The following is a 17,989-nucleotide window of genomic DNA, read 5'->3' as shown; positions in this document are numbered from 1 at the left end:
GCTCTGCCGACCCAAACATTGTATCTTGAGCCATGGCGACGACGCAAAACAGCACTGTCACCAATGGTGGCATCAATGGCCAGGATGACTCCGAGTTCACGAGGTTCCGCGACATCCCCAACTCTCTCCTGATCCCAACACATGGCGAGCAAGATGAGGACCTGGCCGGTGTGGAAATTGGTCTAGAGAACCTCGACGACGATCCCGAAGATCTGTGCACGCTTCTCGAGAATGAACAAGCAGCCAAGACGTTCTGGATGACCAGCGCCCTGGCCTACGCCAAGAAGGGCAGCGTCGACCAAGCCATTGACATCTTGATCCGAGGCTCCAATGCTGTCCAGGCTAACAGTTCTGGCAGCAGCACGGGCCAGAGGGACAGGGTCAGCATGCTATGCTGTTTATGTTGGCTATATCTCTACAAGAGCCGTGAGGCCCCTCGCCTTGTACCTGAAGGCGTTTCGGCCTCAGAGGTCAAGACGAAAGAGCAGTACCTCCAGATGGCAACGTCTTCGCTCAACGACGTCGCGCGCTTGAACCCCTCGTTCTCGCCCATGTACCTTGCGCGAGGTGTGTTGCTACTCCTCAAGGCTTCCTTACATGCTCCTTCCAAGACGGGCTCAGTAGCTGGCTCAGAGAAGCATGGCCTCCTGAAGACAGCAGCGAAGGCCTTCGAGGATGCACTCCGCGTTTCGCATGGCCAGAATATGTTGGCGCTGATGGGCAAGGCTCGTACCTTGTATTCTATGCAAAAATACCCAGAGGCAATGGCCTCTTATCAAGATGTCCTTACCAAGATGCCCGATCTGACGGATCCAGACCCCCGCATCGGCATCGGCTGCTGCTTGTGGCAGTTGGGCTACAAGGACGATGCCAGGACGGCCTGGGAGCGCAGCCTGGAGCTCAACCCCCAGTCCAAAGTGGCCATCATTCTCCTTGGTCAGTTCTACCTGGACGCCAGTAGTCATCTTCCTGTGGACACTGATGATTTCTTGTCGCTCTACAAGAAAGCCATGACTGAACTCACTCACTCTGCTTTCAAGATTGACAAGAACATGCCGTTGACCTGCGCGACCTTTTCCAGCTTCTTCTTGTCTCGCAGAAACTGGGACAATGTGGACAAGCTGGCCCACAAGGCTATCGACTACACCGACGTCAATGCAGTGGCCAGTGATGGTTGGTACATTCTAGCCAGGAAGGAACATTCTCTGGGAAACGTCGACAAGGCCGCTGATTACTACCGACGTGCCGATGATGCTCGTGGAGGCACAGATAGGGGCTATCTGCCAGCCAAATTCGGTGGCGCGCAGCTTTCTGTCCTGAGAAACGATCTCGGCGAGGCCAAGCTACGACTGGAAAAGATGATACAGCAGACTCGTACCTATGAGGCTATGGTTCTCTTGGGCACCATCTACGCTGAGGAGGTCTTCGAGAGCCAAAGCAGCGACTCCAACGAGGACAAGTCCGCGGAAATGAAAAAGGCAATCTCGTTTTTGGAGAATGTGCGAGCTTCATGGAAAGATCCCAAGAAAAGTCACGCGAGGGACGGCTCGGTCCTGCTCAACTTGGCGCGTCTCTATGAACTAGACAACCCTGAGAAGGCGTTGCAGTGCCTTCAACAAGCTGAGCAATTGGAGCTCGATCACTTGCCGGCCTCGCACTACCCAGAGGGAGTCACTGACGAGGCAGAGATAAAGACTGCTCTTCGGAAGCACCTTTCGCCGCAACTGCTGAACAACATTGGTTGTTTCCACTTTCAAGCGGAGAAATACGATCAGTCGAGCGATATGTTCCAGGCGGCTTTGGGCTCGTGTATTCGCATCAGCGACGCGGATCCCGATGCCGATACAGATGCCTTAGTGTCCTCCATCAGCTACAACTTGGGTCGCAGCTATGAAGCCCAAGGGCTCACTGACAAGGCTGTCGAGGTGTACGAGGGATTGCTGAAGCGTCACGACGATTACATTGATGCTAGGATCCGCCTCGCTTACATCAAGCTCCGGAAGAACCCCAACAAGGAAGGCCCAGACGCGGTCGCCAAGCTCTACCAAGACAACAATGCCAACCTCGATGTGCGTGCCCTCTACGGTTGGTTCCTGGGCAAGGTGCACAGCAGGAAGCGACCCGCCAACATCCAGGAGGACCACGAGTACCGCCACTACAAGCACACGCTACAGCACTACGACAAGCATGACAGGTATGCCCTCACCGCCATGGGTAACCTCAACCTGCAGCAAGCGCGAGAGATGCGTCGTGAGACAGACCACGACAAAGCAAAACGTAGTCAGCAGTATGCAAGGGCGGTCGAGTTCTTCGATAAGGCTCTCTCGCTGGATCCAAAGAATGCCTATGCTGCGCAAGGCATTGCCATCGCCAACGTCGAAGACAAGAAGGATACAAAGAATGGCCTACAGGTGTTCCACAAAGTGCGCGACACCATCAAGGACTCCAACTTGTTCATGAATCTTGGTCACGTTTACGCCGAGCTGCGGCAATGGTCGAAGGCGGTGGAGAACTACGAGATGGCCTTGTTGCGGGATGGCAAAGCGAACGATCCGACAATTCTCGCTTGCCTTGGCCGCACTTGTCTGAACCGTGGCCGCGCTGAGCGCAAGCTCGAGGCTTATGAGAAGGCACTAGAGTGTGCACAGTTGGTAAGTCCATTCAGCCTGGTCCACTCTATACGCTGAGAAACTGATTTTTGCAAGGCGCTCAAGGCGCAGCCTGCGCAGGTCAACTGCAAGTTCAACGTCGCTTTCGTGCAGATCCAGCTTGTCACGTTCATGCAAGGTTTGCCTGGAAACCAAAAGTCCACCGAGCAACTGGAGGCGGCAGCAAAAGGCTTGGAGGAGGCCATCACCTCGCTCGACGAGATCGCCGCTGGCACACAGTTCCCCTATCCCAAGCACGATATTGAGCAACGCGCCAGCATGGCTCGCAACACTTTGCGCAAGCAACTGGAGCGTGCCATTGGCAAGCAGAAGGAATGGGAGGAGGCAAACAAGGACAAGATTGAGGAGGCACGACGTCTACGCGAGGCTGAGAAGAAGAAGCGGGACGAGGCTCGTGCAGCTGCCGAGGCGAAGGAGAAGGAGCGTCTTGACAACCTGCGCAAGGAACGCGAGAGAATCCAGGCACGAGATCGCGAGCTCGCCGCGGCGCGAGACAGGGAGAGACAGGAGGAAGAGGAGCGCAAGCAAGCTGAGATGACTACCGACGAAGAGACTGGTCAAAAGGTGAAGCGCAAGCGCAAGCCGGCTGCTCCCCGAGGCGAAGGCAAGTCCAAGCAGCCAAGGTCGCGCAAGAAGAAGAACGTCGATGATGACGATGAGGACGACGAGGCAAGCCCGGCAAAGAAGAAGAGACGCCTCACGCAAAAGAAGGACAACCCCAAGTTCAAGTCGTCGGAGATCATAGTGGACAGCGATGAGGAAGACGACGACGACGCCCTCGAGGCGGCGGAGAAGAACCTCGAGGAGAGGGAGGACTCGCCACTCTCAGAGTTGGACGAGAATGAAGCTGGTGATAAGATGGACGTGGACGATACCGCCAACAGGATCAAGGGTGGAGACGCTGGAGATGAAGACGAGGATGACGCCCCGCAGCAGCAGAGTAAGAGGACAAGGCGCGCTCGGGTCGTCGACAGCGACGAGGAAGCCGACGCAGATGACGAGCCGGTGAGGAAGAGCTCCGCCGCTGCTGAATCGGGAGACGAGGCCGGATCGCCTGCTGCGGCCGCTGACACTAGTATGAAAGAGGCAGAGGACGAGGACGAGGAGTGAGGGGCCAGCTCAAGGCTGATGCATTCCATGTACAGTATGGCGGTTTCTAAGACGGTAGAAGGCGCACTTTTTGGCCACATAGCGATCATTTGAAAATGGGGCTTCATGATTTACTCTTTAGTCTTTAAACAACAATAACGTTGAGAACCATGCTTTCTTGTCCTCGTTCCACCGTCGCCTACCTGTCGGTCATATACTCCGCCGCCTCTCCCTCCTCGCCTGTCTACCCGCGTTATTATATTCATCAGGCACTCGTACCTTCTCATAAGATTTCGTCAGACACCACTGTCGATCCGTTTTCTCGGTGAAAATGTTGCCAAGTGGAGATATACTAGTCTCGTCTAGAAGGCAAAGACCTGGTCCTCGAGCTTGCTGACGGGGCGGGCCTTCTTGTAGCCGAGGCTCTCGGTGGTCTTCTTGAGGCCACTGACCATGGGGGGCGGGCCACAGAGGAGGATCTTGACCTTGTCGGCGGGCTTGGGGAGCCATTTCTGGGGGTGGGGGGAAAGGAGTCAGCGAGCTGGTTCACACGAGCACTGTCATTCCAGGCCAGCTTACCTGGATCATCTCAGCCGTGACATAGCCAACACCTCCAGTCCAGCCCTCGGGGGGCTTGTCCAAGACGTAGTGCACACGGATGCCCGAGTCCTCCTTGACGAGCGCGTCCAGGTCCTCCTGGAGCAGAATGTCCTGCTCGGTGACGTTGGCGAAGATCAGGTCGACCTGGGTGGTATCGCCCTCGGGGCGGCCGCGGACAATGGCGCGGATGATCTGGAGCATGGGGGTGATGCCAGTGCCGCCGGCGATCATGCCAAAGTGCTTGCACATGTTCTGCTCGTAGACAAAGGCGCCCTTGGGGCCGCGGACGCGGATGGGCTGGCCGACCATGAGGGAGGCCATGTGCTTCGAGATGTTGCCCTGGGGGTAGGACTTGATGAGCAGGTCAAAGAAGCCGGGCTGGTGATCGCCGGAGATTGGCGTGTACGAGCGGACAATCTCCTTGGTAGTGCCATCAGGCTGGGGCAGCTGGGCGCCAATGGAGATGTGCTGCCCGATGGGCAGGCCGAGGATGTCGGCGGCACGAGGGAGCTTGAAACGGTAGCTGTACGCTGTTAGGATCTGGGGATCTGGAAGCTGGTCCGCGTGGCTGGTACTACTCACATGGCGACGTTGTGGGATATGATGGTTTTTTCTTGGAGCTCGAACTCCTGGAAAACGTTGGGCTTCAGGACAGGCCGAATCTCTGCGGTCACCGCACGTCAGCTCTTTTCTGCGCCGCCCGCACATGGTCGTGTGCCATCACTCACGGAGAGTCCATATATTCCAGGCACCAAAGGCGATGGCAACCAGCATCGCGTAGATCGTCCACTCCCTCTTGACGACAAGGGTGCCCGCGACGAGCATGAAAGCTGGGATGTAGACATAGTCCCGCTTGAGGTTGAAGGCGTCGCCGTCCGCGGCACTCATCTTGACGGTTCGGTTATGGAATTGGCTGGCGCTATCGACCGTGTATCGGGCTTTCGAGGGGCACGCGACTCGACGATTGAGGGGATTCGAGGGGTTCTCCTGGTTCAGGAGACGACTGAAGAGTGAGAAAGGGACCAGACCGGATGTTCTGTGAAATTTCCCCACCAAGAGCCGAAGGGTTGGGGAGGGGGGGGGCTAGACAGTTTGGGCGGTAAAGGCTCGAGCGAGTCGTCGCACGGGTGAGCAGCAGCACAGCGAGCGAGACTATTCGCTGCTGAGCGTGTGATAATTGCAGGACGACTCTTGCTACGATTTTGGTTTTCGAGCGTTCAACTAGACTCCCCGTGACGCGAGTAACCTACGTGTAGCCTCGGCGACATTCGGTGGCCGTAACTGTTGAGGTGAGGTCTGCCTTTTAGTCTAAGTTAGGTAGGTCACCAATCGACGAGCCCTGAAGTTGGTCACGTCGCCCAATGTGCAGCCTCTATTCACCGCGTCAAATTGTCCATGTCGTAGAATTGTGCACCAGAAGAATACAGTCGGCAAACTCTTGAAGAATGTCGCAGTGCCTCGACTCACTCGCGTCAAGTTTGAACCCTTCGGTCCGCGTCTGGTAATTCTGGTCGTTCGCCGGCGAATTTCTAGCGGCCTACCCTATACGACGACTGATGCTTTTGATAAGACAGGTCACGCCGCATACAAGCAAGCCGAAAGACGCTAACTTTAGATTCCCCTGCACTTGAGATATCCATAGCGTTTGGGTAGAGTTGGATTTACGCTGTGCTCTGGATAAGCATATCCATGTAAAAACAGCAGTCGAGATAGTCAGTATTGTTGGCCCGGCAATTGGACAGATGATGAAAGTGGATGTTGCTGCACGACGATGGCTTGTGTCATATCCGGATAGTAGCAACAAGAACCCGTTGTGTAGAAAGTGATCCGTCGATATTGCATCCCATGATGGCGTTAATCTTGCTCCATGTCGTATGTACGTTCGGGTGTGATGGATACGGCTGTTTGGCACATTTCAGTACGGATACGACGAGACACCGTCTGTCCGTCGGCCAGCAGCAGCCATGTGAGGCAGACCGATCTCTACAGCTCATGTACGGCGCGATATGGAGCATTGGCTTCGAATGCTTGCCGGGTGGTTTGCAGGATCGGGGTCAACAACTAGGTAGGTGGATCAACTAACAAATATTAGAGGAAACTCAGCATGCACGTTGCGGCGAGCAGTGAGCGCATTTAAAAGCTGATGCTGCTGCCTCTTGCTAATGAACTGACCGTGCCCCGTCGTGCCATGCTAACTTAGATACCTAGGATGGTGAAGCTCGATAGCACATGATGTAATTAAGAGGTTTAAGGTCCTGCCAGCTTTGGCGTTTGGTACTTTGTTGATCCAAGGACCAGTACTATTAGTGACTCTGGTCGTGGGAGGTTCACACTAAATATCGGGGCCAAGATCAGCATTTCAGATCAGTCCACAGCTGCAGAGGCCCTCTTCCTGACACGTCTTGCGAATTGCGACCCGGATGATCGACATTTGTGTAATCGCGATCCATGGCGTTGGATAGTGGTTACAGCCCGACCTGCACGGAGGGTGATAGCTACCTACCCAAATTGACCTCGACGCTTGTTACCTCGTCGCTTGAGGCATATGAGGCATCTAGGGACAGTCGCATACCGGTATGTAGTGATGAACTGATGCTCGAGAATATACGTACTCCGTACCAGCGACGTCAATTGTCCGCCAGTATCGCAGCTCGCGGGCTCGCTGCCCAGCTTGGGCCCTGGCCCAACCATCCACCACCGGCGCCCCTTGGCACGGTTCGCGGGCGTGATTGGGTCCGTGGATGCGATTGAAACTTGGACCCCCAAACATATTATTCATGGGCCAAGGAGGCTAGCCCATATTTGCCAGGGTTTGATGATGCAAGATGGAGGGGCCGGAGCCTGGAGGTGGGCAGTCGGCCTGCGTTGTGCTGCCTGTTGTAAGACAACGCAGAATCACAAGCAGACTTGCGCGACGCACTCCGATCGTTGGATCAATACTCAACGCTCATCTCTATGCCCCGCGAGTAGCTAGAAGCGGTGACTGTGGCATCTGGTGATCTTCGTATAAGCAGTCGTACAACGCGAGTACGGGACGCCCCAGAAGAACGTGGATAGTCGAGAGTCCAGTCAGGCTCCAGTCCCTGCTAGCCTAGCTCGGGGCTATTGTTGCAGCTTGCGCTACCACTGACGTCGATGGTCAATGCCGCCGAGCCAACGAATTATTCCCTACCCTTGGCAGGCAATTAGATCGATATCGACATCACCATGTGCGATCCGGAACGCGCTCGTCGTCTTTCCTATGCCGTGAACTTGGCCTTCGCAACCAACGAAACCCTTCGCTGTCTCGCTGACCTGGGCTCCTTTATCCTGTACTTCTTATTCGACCCATACGTACGTCTTAACTGTCTTTCAGTCTTTCCCACCTTGCCCAGTACGCAGGCGTGAGCGTGAATGAGCGAGTGATCAGCCTGCAAGACAGCGACAAACGATTACGCACGCACCGCCACAGGTCGTTGTTGATAGCAGCTTCGCCTCCCTCCCTCCCTTCCTCGTTCATCGCGTCCCATCGCTTAGCCCCGAACGGGTCGTATAGCTTTCACCTTGGCGTATTGCCGTGACACTGGGAAGAGGGTGATAATTAACTTAAATGGGTTGCCGCCATACATCTGTCGCTACTTCCGTCTGGTGCAACTGTCGTTTCCGATAGCAGCAACCAAGCAAACAGGCAGGCAGGCGAAATACGCAGGCAGGCGCCTTCCTTGCAAGGGACTGGACCTTCTCCAATTGGTTTGTCCGCGCCTCCCGCTGCCTCAACCTCCGCATCAGAGATAATTACTTGCTTATCCCTCCGGTCCTCTCTCTTCTTGTCACCCCGTCTACTGTCCCATCTCAGTGGCAGGTAACTAATCCTCGACTTGGGAAGGCCGGCCGGCCCACTATACGCGGCAGAAGCTGGTGCCCGCACCTGTCACATAGGAGGTTTACCTTTGATCGCATTCCCGAGCGCTGGCGCGCATTCCAGCTACTAAACCTTCGGCGTCGCAAGCTTCCAATTGCTTTCCGGAACCGTATCCGTCCCGCCATACTTCAGTTCCACAGCCAATTGCTTCACAGTGGATCGCGGGCCTTAAGCACCCTGCCTCGCACGAACTTTGGGCTTCAATCGTTCAGAATCGGGCTCTCACCATTGTCTCTGGTACTCTACCCTACGCAAGTCGTCACAGACATTCGCTCGGGTGTGTAGCAATTTGTCCTACGTTGGTGGAACAGTCATCGATTTGGCTTACACCGAAACACCCAACACGGACGAACGCTCGTCATCCAACTGTGTCGGCCGTTACCGAGTGAACGGATGCGGAGGGCGTCTCATCCTGCTTGCTGCAGTGGGACAAAAGCCGTGGCTGAGACATTCGTGCAACTCCAGGTCATCCGCTGACTTCCAGTCGACATTTCTCTGAGACCTGGACAAAGCAAGCGGCGCGAAGGAACAGAGGCCCGCAAGTTATCAACACAAGTTTCGAGTGTCAGTTACCAGCATCGCGAGCTGTGCCCTTGAGGTCGTCGCCGGGTTTGCCGTCTATATCGCCACAATGACTGCAGACATATGGAGGAAGAAGACTCTGCCGTCACTCAAGACGGCGCAGCCCCCGGTACAGCAGTACGAGCCGCTGGTGGAACAAGCCGACCCGGTCGAGGCCAAGGCCCCCAGAACTCTCACCAGGGCATTGCGGTCCTTAAGCAGCTCATCGCTCGATTCCATCAACAATGGCGGGCCAAGGCGATCAAGCTCGATGCGCCGGCTCCAGAAAGTACCTTCCAGCTCCAGTACTATGTTGGATAGGCTACATCGCCGGGTGTCGAGAGACTCATCCATACCGCCCTCGCCTGCGGACATGCCTGGAAGTCCGATAGACCTCTCCTTCTCGGCCATGGAGATCATCAAGTGCGGGCCGCTCAAAACCGACGTTTCCTTGCTGAAGGCGCGCACAGAATACCTCGTCCTGACAGACCACTGCCTGGTCAAAGTCGGCAGCGTCGAGGCTGCGCGAGGCGTTTTCCCTCAGTTAGCAGTCTCCGAGGCCTATGAGTCGCAGCCGGATGCTCGGTCCGCCTTGACTGCCAAATCAGCAGTATCGGAGATTCGATTCGAGGTACCTCTACACTCGCTCGTCGCGGTTTTCGTGGAGGAGGGAGCGAGCCCACGTTTTGGCCTCGAGCTGTGGTGGTTCTCGCCTTGCCCGCGCTTGGCTTATTGCAAGGCTCATCTGTTTTTCTCCACGCCCAAGGAAAGAAACGACTGGCTTGGATCGATTCACAGCATGTGCAGGGTGCGGCATCGTCAATCGAATGCTCATGCCGTGGTCTCAGACAACTTGAGGATTCGCATTGATCACATTGTGGCTAATCATGAGACACCATTCGCCGATGGGCCATCAAAGAATCTGATTTTCCCCGTCGCGAAGCGAATCGTCGGCATCGCCCAGAAGCCCCACGCTACCGAGGACAGCCAGCAACACGTAGACGGATCATCGTTCTACTTCGTTATTGGGCCCTACATGTGTTATCTTATCGAGGTATTGAAAGCTGAATATGGCACGCCTGCTGGAGAGCTCCGCGTCAAATCTAGCCATTTCGGCACGGTTACCATGGTTGGATTCCGGGCCTCTGTGGCCTCGCACGAACAGAGGTTCTTGATGAGCTTTCGGTGAGCTATTTGCTGGCACGAGCCCTACAGAGCTAGTTGCTTACAACTTTCAGATCACCATTCGGGCGGGAGGCACGTCTTGACCTTGCGAGTGTTCATTACAGGCGAATCATCGAGGCACTGCTCCGCGTCGATCGCATTCTCAAGCCCATGTGGCCTCAGCACTTCCAGCAGAGTATCTTCGATATCAAGGGGCTACCGCCACCTCTGCAATTGACATCGGGCAACGACCTTGGAGGGATCGAGCGCAGTCTCCAGGCCTACTGTGCTGCGTTCCACACAAGCATGCCACATTGGACAGTTGAATGGTGCACATCCTCGCAGCCTGTCTTCCGGCTGATGCAGTCGGAAAGTTCACCGTACTCCCCAGCGCAACTCATGGCTGTCTTTCGGGCACTGCGATACAACAGCTTTTTCAAGGGCATCTCCTTTCGCAATGTAGACTTGTCGCCTCTTGCCGCCAGGAAGGACTATTCGCCGTATGGTGAAGGGGTTGTCTACACCTCTCTCAACGGTAAGTGCTCTGGACCTCCGGCCTGCGCGCCACGCTGACAATATCAGGCTGCAAGATAACGAAAGACCACTATGATGATCTGATCGAATCACCCGCGTTGACTCAAGAATTCCATGCGCTGCTGTTTGCATCTGAGTCGATCCGCTGCATCGACCTTACCAACTGTCTTGGGATCCGAGACAAACGATCGTCCCAGGCGCGCGTATCCGTAGATTATGCAAGCTGCCGACGGACTAGCTCCGAGATCGTGCGTCCTATCCTGGCACTGGCGCGTGCAGAGCTTTGCACGTGCCACAGCATTACCATGTCAGGCAACCCATTGTTGTCGAGTGATGTTGACGAGCTTGCCAGTCTGCTCGTCCTCGATCACGTCCACTTCAGGAAACTAGAGCTCGCGGGATGCAGTCTTGGAGACGCAGGTCTGTCAAAGCTCGCGGTTGGATTAGCGGGACAGATGGACTCACTTCAGGTTCTGGATATTTCCGACAATCAGGGCGTTGTCAAGTCGGATGTTCTTCGACATAGCCTCAACCAACTTCGAGTACTCAGGAAGCTGAATATTGCGAGCAGCACACGCCTTGACAGCCGTTGCCCCGTTGTCGATGAGGCGGCTATTCACAACTGGTCCTTGAACGAACTGGACCTGTCATGCATAGCGCTCAATGAGGCTACAGTGGATGTCTTGGCAGGCTATCTGCAGATGGGCAAGTCTCACTCAATGCAGACTTTGCGTCTGAACAAATGCGGACTCACTGGACGGCAGCTCGCGAGAATTCTACGGTCGATGGGCCAGGCCCGCAAGGTGACCGTTCATGCCAACGGCAACCGCCTCGATGAAGGGATTGATGACTTGTGCGGGGCCATCGCATGCGGCTTTGCCCCCTGGAGCTTGTTCTTGCAAATGGTGGAGTTCAACCATGAAATCAACTACACAAAGCTCTGGAAGGCCCTGACAGTCAATAAGACCATCGAGTGCCTCAGCCTGGCGGGGTCATCGACGCCGGACGCAGCCAGCGCTGAGGCGTGCCAGGCAGTATCCGACTTCTTCGTCAACAATGACACTGTACGCTTTCTTGACATATCTGGCTACGATGCCAAGCTTGACGAAGGGAGACTGGGCAAGGAGTTCTCACGTGCCTTGATTGGCATGCGTTCCAACAGGCGGATCGAGCACCTGCGTGTGCGCAGCCAGATGCTCAACGTCAACATTGGCGATCTCGCCGAGGCTGTTGGGGGAAATGACACGCTTCACACCCTGGATTGTGAAGACAACGACTTCAACCTCTCCAACTTCCGCCACCTTGTGAAATACCTAGAGTCGAATACAGCCATTCGACATTTCTCGGCGTTTTCGCCTCAGGAGCTCGACCGATCCATGCGCAAGGTTGCCTCTAGCGTGAGCATCGCCACGCCGAAAAGGCGCTCATCTGTGGTCTCGAGGTTCAGGCATGACAAGGCACCGGCTCCATCTGGAGATAAGGCTCTCGTCCAACAGCTCAAAGACCAGTGGGAAACGGTGATCGCAGAGCTGGAACAGATCCTCCAGAGAAACAATCGACTGCACGAAGAAAGCAAATATTCAGATGATGAGGTGGAGTCCCAGAACGCTGCTGCCACGGACGGAACTTTCTGGGCCTCGTTCGGAGGGCTCGCCATCAGGGAACTCGAGTCGCGACGAAGCAACAGTCTATCCAAACAAGGGTCGCCGAGTCCCAAATACGCCCCCGAGAGCCCCCGTGGCGCACACGGTTCTGGGGCACTACGGCGCTCCGACTCTGCTGCCTCGAGCGCAGCCGTAAGTCCAACCAGCATTGGTGATGGCAGTTTCAGCACGCCTGACCAGACACCACCCGAGGCGGAAAGCCCTCGCGGAGGCTCAGTTGCCTCGAATCCAGAAGCGCCCTTTCACGATTCTGATGGCAATTACACGTACTTCGACGCGCAGGCCGCAGACCAGGGCTTGCAGATGAAGGGACACAGACGGGCGTGGAAGGAGACGGTAGGGTGCATTAAAGAGGAGGATTGATGTCCGTCCTTGCGTGTGCCAAGAACTTTCCTTCGTATATCACCCCATACCTTTTATGTTTTGATCTTTTCGAGGCCTGCATTCAGACGGAGTCTATAGTTGGGGATCGATCACATTCGTTGTCGTTAACTGGTAGGGGACAGCAGGGCGTATGGGTTCTATGATATCATACGAGAGAGAGTATCGGCGTTTGTTTGGAGTCGCGACACAGCTGTACGGACTTGATACCCTTCGTTTTCTCAATTAGAGTTAAAGTGATCTGATTATACATTTGTGGTCTCGACGATGCTTTCTGCTTCTCCGCGTGCTATGTAACGTTAGTGTGAAGGGAAAAGGGGTTGCGGTTGTTGATGTGATGGAGTCGCTGCGCCACAGGCTTTGCGGACCCCGCCTGATTCTGCAGCACGGGCGGCAGGCACCAGCCACGGAACGATGCAAGGCAAGGCCAAGAAGGCCCACCCGTTCAAAGTCACGGTTCGATTGCGTTGCCTGACCTGCTCTGGCCTCTGCCCCAGTGAAAGCTATCGTCATCTGGCAACGTCGACTTGCACCTCCGTACTGGGCCACCCTCATACAGCCCGACAGCCCAACCAACCCATTCGTATTCCTGCAGACTTGTCTTGCATCGGGAGAACGACGGCTGATTGGAATCGACCTTCGATCGATCCCCAATTCAGTCGCTGGACGGACTCCCGCGGTTCCATCGCGACCAAGGGCTCCGACGTCCCTGACATTGCCCGTCCGCGAGCCATTCGCTTACCGCCAAGGCGCCATGTATTCGAACTCGAACGCCTTCCTCGGAGGCGGCGGCCAGCGTCCTGGTGCCCAGCAGCAACAGTATGGCGGCGCCTTTGGGGCCGCACAGCAGCCCGGGCAGCAACCGAGCCCCTTTGCGCCGCAGCCCACTGGCTTTGGCCAGCAACAGCCGCTGCAGCAGCAGTACACCGGATTCCCTATGCAAGCGCAGCAGACTGGCTTGCCTCAGCAGCAGCCGCTTCAACAGCAGTACACTGGCTTCCCGGGCCAGCAGCCTCAGCCTCAACAGAGCTTCCAGACTGGCGCGCCTCCCATGCCCTCGATCCCTCCGCAGTTCCAGTCGCAGTTCCAGCAACAGCAGCAGGGTCAACAGCCTCAGCAGCAGAGTTCCCCTTTCCAAAGCCAACCGCCGCAGCGAACTGGCTACTCGACCTCGCCTCAGCCGGCGAGCGGGCCTTCGCAGCCTCCCCCGCCGCCAATGAAGCCTCAGGCTACTGGCTTCAATGAAATGGCGGCTTCGTTCCAGACCGGCGGCACGCCCAAGCCAGCGGGGCGCAGAGGCGAAACCAAGCCGAAGCCAAACAAGATCCCGAACATCAGGTTGTCGTTCATTACGGCGCCTGATCAGGCCAAGTTCGAGACCTTGTTCGGGTCCGCCGTTGGCGAATCGACAATGACCATGTCGGGGGAGAAGGCGCGTGATCTCCTGATGCGATCGCGTCTGGATGGAGATTCTCTCTCGCATATCTGGTACGTCGTACAAAGCAAAGAGATGACGGGAGTGTGGTTCGCTAACATATCTAACCTAGGACCCTCGCCGATACCACCAGGGCCGGTCAGCTCTACTTTCCCGAATTCGCACTCGCAATGTATCTTTGCAACCTGAAACTTACGGGCAAGTCCCTGCCTCCAACCCTACCCGAAAACATCAAGAACGAGGTTTCGAGCATGGTAGACATTATCAGCTTCAGCGTTGCAGAGGACGCGCCATCTTCTGCGCCAAGCGCACCGACGCCCAGCGCTCAGCAGCAGCAGCCAGCGCAGCCGTCCAACTCTCAAATCTTGTCATCGCAAATGACAGGTTTCCCACAGCAGCCGAGCCAGGGTCTTCAGCCTCAGCAGACAGGCTTCCCTGGCCAACAGGGCCTGCAGGCTCATCAGACTGGCTTTCCTGGCGCCCAGAACCCCCAGGCTACTGGATATTCCGGGCCTCGCCCTCCTATGCCTCCTATGCCGACTGGTTATAACCAGCCCGCTGCCCCTCTGAACGCCCAGCCAACGGGTCGACCTGGTCAGTGGGGTCTTGTCAACGCGCCCGACAGTGGTCTGCCGAACATTGACGCCTTGCAGGCACGCATGATGCCTCAGCAGGGACGGGAAGCAGGCAATTTTACTACTCAAGGCTTGCAGGGCAATGCAGTGATTCCCTGGGCCATCACCAAGGAAGAGAAGACCCGCTACGACTCTTTATTCCGAGCTTGGGACGGGTTGGGCAAGGGCTACATTGGTGGCGATCAAGCCATTGAGATCATGGGCCAGAGTGGACTCGAGAAGCCTGACCTGGAGCGCGTGTGGACCCTGGCTGATCACGGCAACAAGGGTCGCTTGAATCTCGACGAGTTTGCGGTGGCCATGCATTTGATCTACCGCAAGCTCAATGGATACCCACTGCCCAACTCGCTCCCTCCCGAGCTTGTGCCACCCTCTACGCGCAACTTCAGCCAGTCCATCGGCACTGTCAAGTCTATGCTCAGCCGGGAGTCGGATGACCGCAAGAACTCTGGAGCGGCCCTCTTGCCCCAGAAGACTGGTGTAAGCTACATGAAGAATCGGTCGTTCCGTGGAGGTGCCAATGTGGGCGCTGCTGGTCGCAAGGATGCCACTGTCTTCCGCAACAGCGATGAGGAGTTTGGATACAAGTCAAGCGCACGTCGCAGGGTCGGCAACGATTCGCCGCGACCAAGCTCACCTGGCTCTGTTGACTCCAGCGACGATCTGACTCTGGACCAGCTAAGGAAGAAGATACGCGAGAAGCAGGTGCTGCTCGACGCGATGGACTTCAAGGACGAAAAGCACGCCGAGGAAGATGACATCCTCGATCGGCGCGATCGTGCCGAAGCGGAGGAGCTATACCGCAGGATCCGCCGAATCCAAGGAGACATTGACGCCCATCCCGATGCTTCGCCGTCCTCCGGTGATTCCGAGGCCGAGAGGCGTGCTATGAAGCGTCAGCTCCAGAATCTGACGGACAAGATCCCCGAGTTGGCGTCCCAGGTTCGCAGGACTGAGAAGGCAATTCAAGAGACCAAATTGGAGCTGTTCCGCCTTCAGGATGCCAAGGCCAACCCCGGCAGCGCAGCCTCTATTGTTGGCACGGGCCCTGGCGGTGTTGTCACCGAATCCGACCGCCTCAAGGCCCGCGCTAAGGCCATGATGCAGCAGCGCACTGCGGCTTTGACGGGAAAGAAGATTGATAATCCCGTCGAAAGTGACGACGCTGCCTCGAAGCGCCTCGAGGAGGAATCGATCAAGGCCAAGAACGAGCGCGAGGCTAATGAGAGCATGGTCCGTGACGTTGAGGAGAGTGTTCGTGACTTTGCCCGCGGTATTGAGGACAGCCTCAAGGAAGGGTCTCAGGATGAGTCCAGCCAGCACGAAAAGCGCCGCTGGGAGGATGCCCTTGGTGTTGAGGATGATGTGCGCGACTTCATTTTTGATCTCCAGCGGGAAAGTCGCTCTGCCCGCGTCCGTGCACAGGATAAGCGCACTGCTCGCCCTTCAGCCCCTGTTGAGGAGACTCGACCTGAGCGTGTGGCCAGTCCTCGTGTGGACAGCCCAGTCTCGACGTCTCGCACCGGCAGCCCCGCCGCTTCGGGTGGCTCATATGCGGCTTACAAGACGCCTGAGGAGCGCGCCGCCTTTATCAAACAGCAAGCCGAGCAGCGTATGGCTGAGCGTCTGGCGGCCCTCGGCATCAAGGCGCCATCAAAGCCCGGCGAGAGCGCTGCGCAACGCGCTGAGCGAGAGCGGGCTGAGCGGGCTGCGAAGATGCGCGCTGCTGAAGAAGAGGATGCACGCCGTGAGCAGGAGCGCCAGGCTCGTCTCGCTGAGGAGCAGGGCATTCCGCCCCCTGCCACGGAGCCTGAAGCCGCCAAGGCCTCTGCGAAGAAGCCCCCTCCACCTCCTACTCGCAAGGGAGGGGCGGCGCCCAAGGCCGAGGAGGACGACGCGGCGAACAAAGCCGCTGAAGAGCAGCGCCTTGCTCAAGCACAAGAAGACCAACAGCGCGAGACCCAGCAATTGGAGTGAGTCTGACCATTTCTCGTTGTAAAATCTGCGGCATTCTGAGCTAACCTTAACAGGGACGACGTCAAGGATGAAGAGGACGAATTCGCCAAGGAGCAGAGAGAGGCCGATGCTCGCCTCAAGGCACTCGAGGAGCAGGTCAAGCAAGGCAAACTGCGCAAAGAAGAGGAGAAGAAGAGGAAGAAGGCCGCCATGGCCGAGGCCAAGGACAAGGAAGCCAAGCTGGCAGCCCGTCGTGCTGAGATTGAGGCAGCCAGGCAGCGCGAGCTCGAGCTGCAGCGACAGCTGGAAGCCATGAACGACGACTCGGACTCCTCGTCCGACGATGAAGGCCCCCAGCAGATCACCCCTCAGGCCTCGACTCCGACCATGGGTGGCAGTCAAGCTGCCAGCCAGGAGCTTGAGCGCAAGGCCGCGTCGCCGCCTACGACCGCTGCCGATGCTGCTCCCGCTGTCCCCTCGGTCGTGACATCGCCTCCGACTGAGACGGAGAGCAAGAATCCCTACTTCAAGATGATGTCCCAGGCACCCGAGACGACATCTCCTGCCGCCGCTCCCTCGGCGCCAGCGGCTCCTTCAGCACCAGCGGCTCCTGCTCCAGACGCTTCTACAAATCCGTTCCACCGCATGAAGCAAGAGCCTCAACCAGCACCCACTCCTGTGTCTAGGAAGCGTGCTGATTCCGATGACTGGGGCTCTGACAAGGAAGAAGACAGCTCCGACGATGAGGACGATCGTCCCGGAGGCGGCAACGCTGCTCAACTCGCATCCATCCTGTTCGGCACAATGGCCCCCCCGCGACCATTGTCTGCTCCTGGCAGGGACTCTTCGCCCGCCACACCTGGTCAGGATGCGCCGATTGCTGGACCACCACCACCACCTCCTGCTGGTGATGCTCCCGCTGCACCACCACCTCCGATGCCTGCGGACGATGCGCCTTCTGGGCCACCACCACCGCCTCCTCCCATGCCCGGATCAGACGCTCCCAGCGCTCCTCCCCCTCCCCCCCCTCCTATGCCTGGCATGGCCTCTCCTGGTGGCCCTCCACCGCCACCTCCCCCTGGCGGTCCTCCTGGGCCGCCTCCCCCTCCTCCGGGAGGCGCGCCTCCACCACCTGCGGCCGGTGGTGGCCGGCCAGCTGGCTTCCTCGGTGAGATTCAGACAGGCAAATCCCTGAAGAAGACCAAGACAAAGGACACCAGCGCCGCTGCTGTTGCTGGCCGCGTCCTGTAGGACGACGCACGGGGAGAGTATGTACCAGATTCAGTTTGTTCGTTTCGTTGCGATAGAATCGCGATTTACATAGTCTACAATGCTTCTCCTTTTGGATAGTGATCTGTTGTTCCTTGTGCCTTTGAGACACGTCATGTTGCCATTGTGGG

The 17,989-nt window shown here is 57.0% G+C and overlaps 4 protein-coding genes across 4 annotated transcripts; 3 read left to right on the top strand and 1 right to left on the bottom strand.

The window, feature by feature from the left end:
- Positions 1-32: 32 nt before the first annotated feature.
- On the top strand, positions 33-3,779 carry J7T54_006109 (Tetratricopeptide repeat protein-like protein; the record flags this gene model as incomplete). Its single annotated transcript, XM_051503886.1, has 2 exons — positions 33-2,651; positions 2,706-3,779. The coding sequence occupies 2 exons, from the start codon at positions 33-35 to the stop codon at positions 3,777-3,779; spliced, it is 3,693 nt and encodes a 1,230-aa protein (XP_051366626.1).
- Positions 3,780-4,120: 341 nt separating this feature from the next.
- Positions 4,121-5,246, bottom strand: J7T54_006108 (NADH-cytochrome b5 reductase-like protein; the record flags this gene model as incomplete). The annotated part of the gene is made up of 4 exons (XM_051503875.1): positions 4,121-4,270; positions 4,338-4,881; positions 4,941-5,022; positions 5,087-5,246. The coding sequence occupies 4 exons, from the start codon at positions 5,244-5,246 to the stop codon at positions 4,121-4,123; spliced, it is 936 nt and encodes a 311-aa protein (XP_051366625.1).
- Positions 5,247-8,890: 3,644 nt separating this feature from the next.
- Positions 8,891-12,545, top strand: J7T54_006107 (uncharacterized protein; the record flags this gene model as incomplete). The annotated part of the gene is made up of 3 exons (XM_051503864.1): positions 8,891-10,005; positions 10,110-10,519; positions 10,567-12,545. The coding sequence occupies 3 exons, from the start codon at positions 8,891-8,893 to the stop codon at positions 12,543-12,545; spliced, it is 3,504 nt and encodes a 1,167-aa protein (XP_051366624.1).
- Positions 12,546-13,317: 772 nt separating this feature from the next.
- Positions 13,318-17,840, top strand: J7T54_006106 (Actin cytoskeleton-regulatory complex protein-like protein; the record flags this gene model as incomplete). Its single annotated transcript, XM_051503853.1, has 3 exons — positions 13,318-14,051; positions 14,111-16,606; positions 16,664-17,840. 3 exons carry the CDS (start codon positions 13,318-13,320, stop codon positions 17,838-17,840), a joined length of 4,407 nt encoding a protein of 1,468 aa, XP_051366623.1.
- Positions 17,841-17,989: the final 149 nt, after the last annotated feature.

Source organism: Emericellopsis cladophorae (genome assembly GCF_022114955.1).
Source record: "Emericellopsis cladophorae strain MUM 19.33 chromosome Unknown NODE_1_length_1489480_cov_119_871856, whole genome shotgun sequence".
Classification (NCBI taxonomy): Eukaryota; Fungi; Ascomycota; class Sordariomycetes; order Hypocreales; family Bionectriaceae; genus Emericellopsis; species Emericellopsis cladophorae.
Note: the sequence above shows the minus strand (reverse complement) of the source record. Positions and strands in the feature narration are given on the sequence as shown.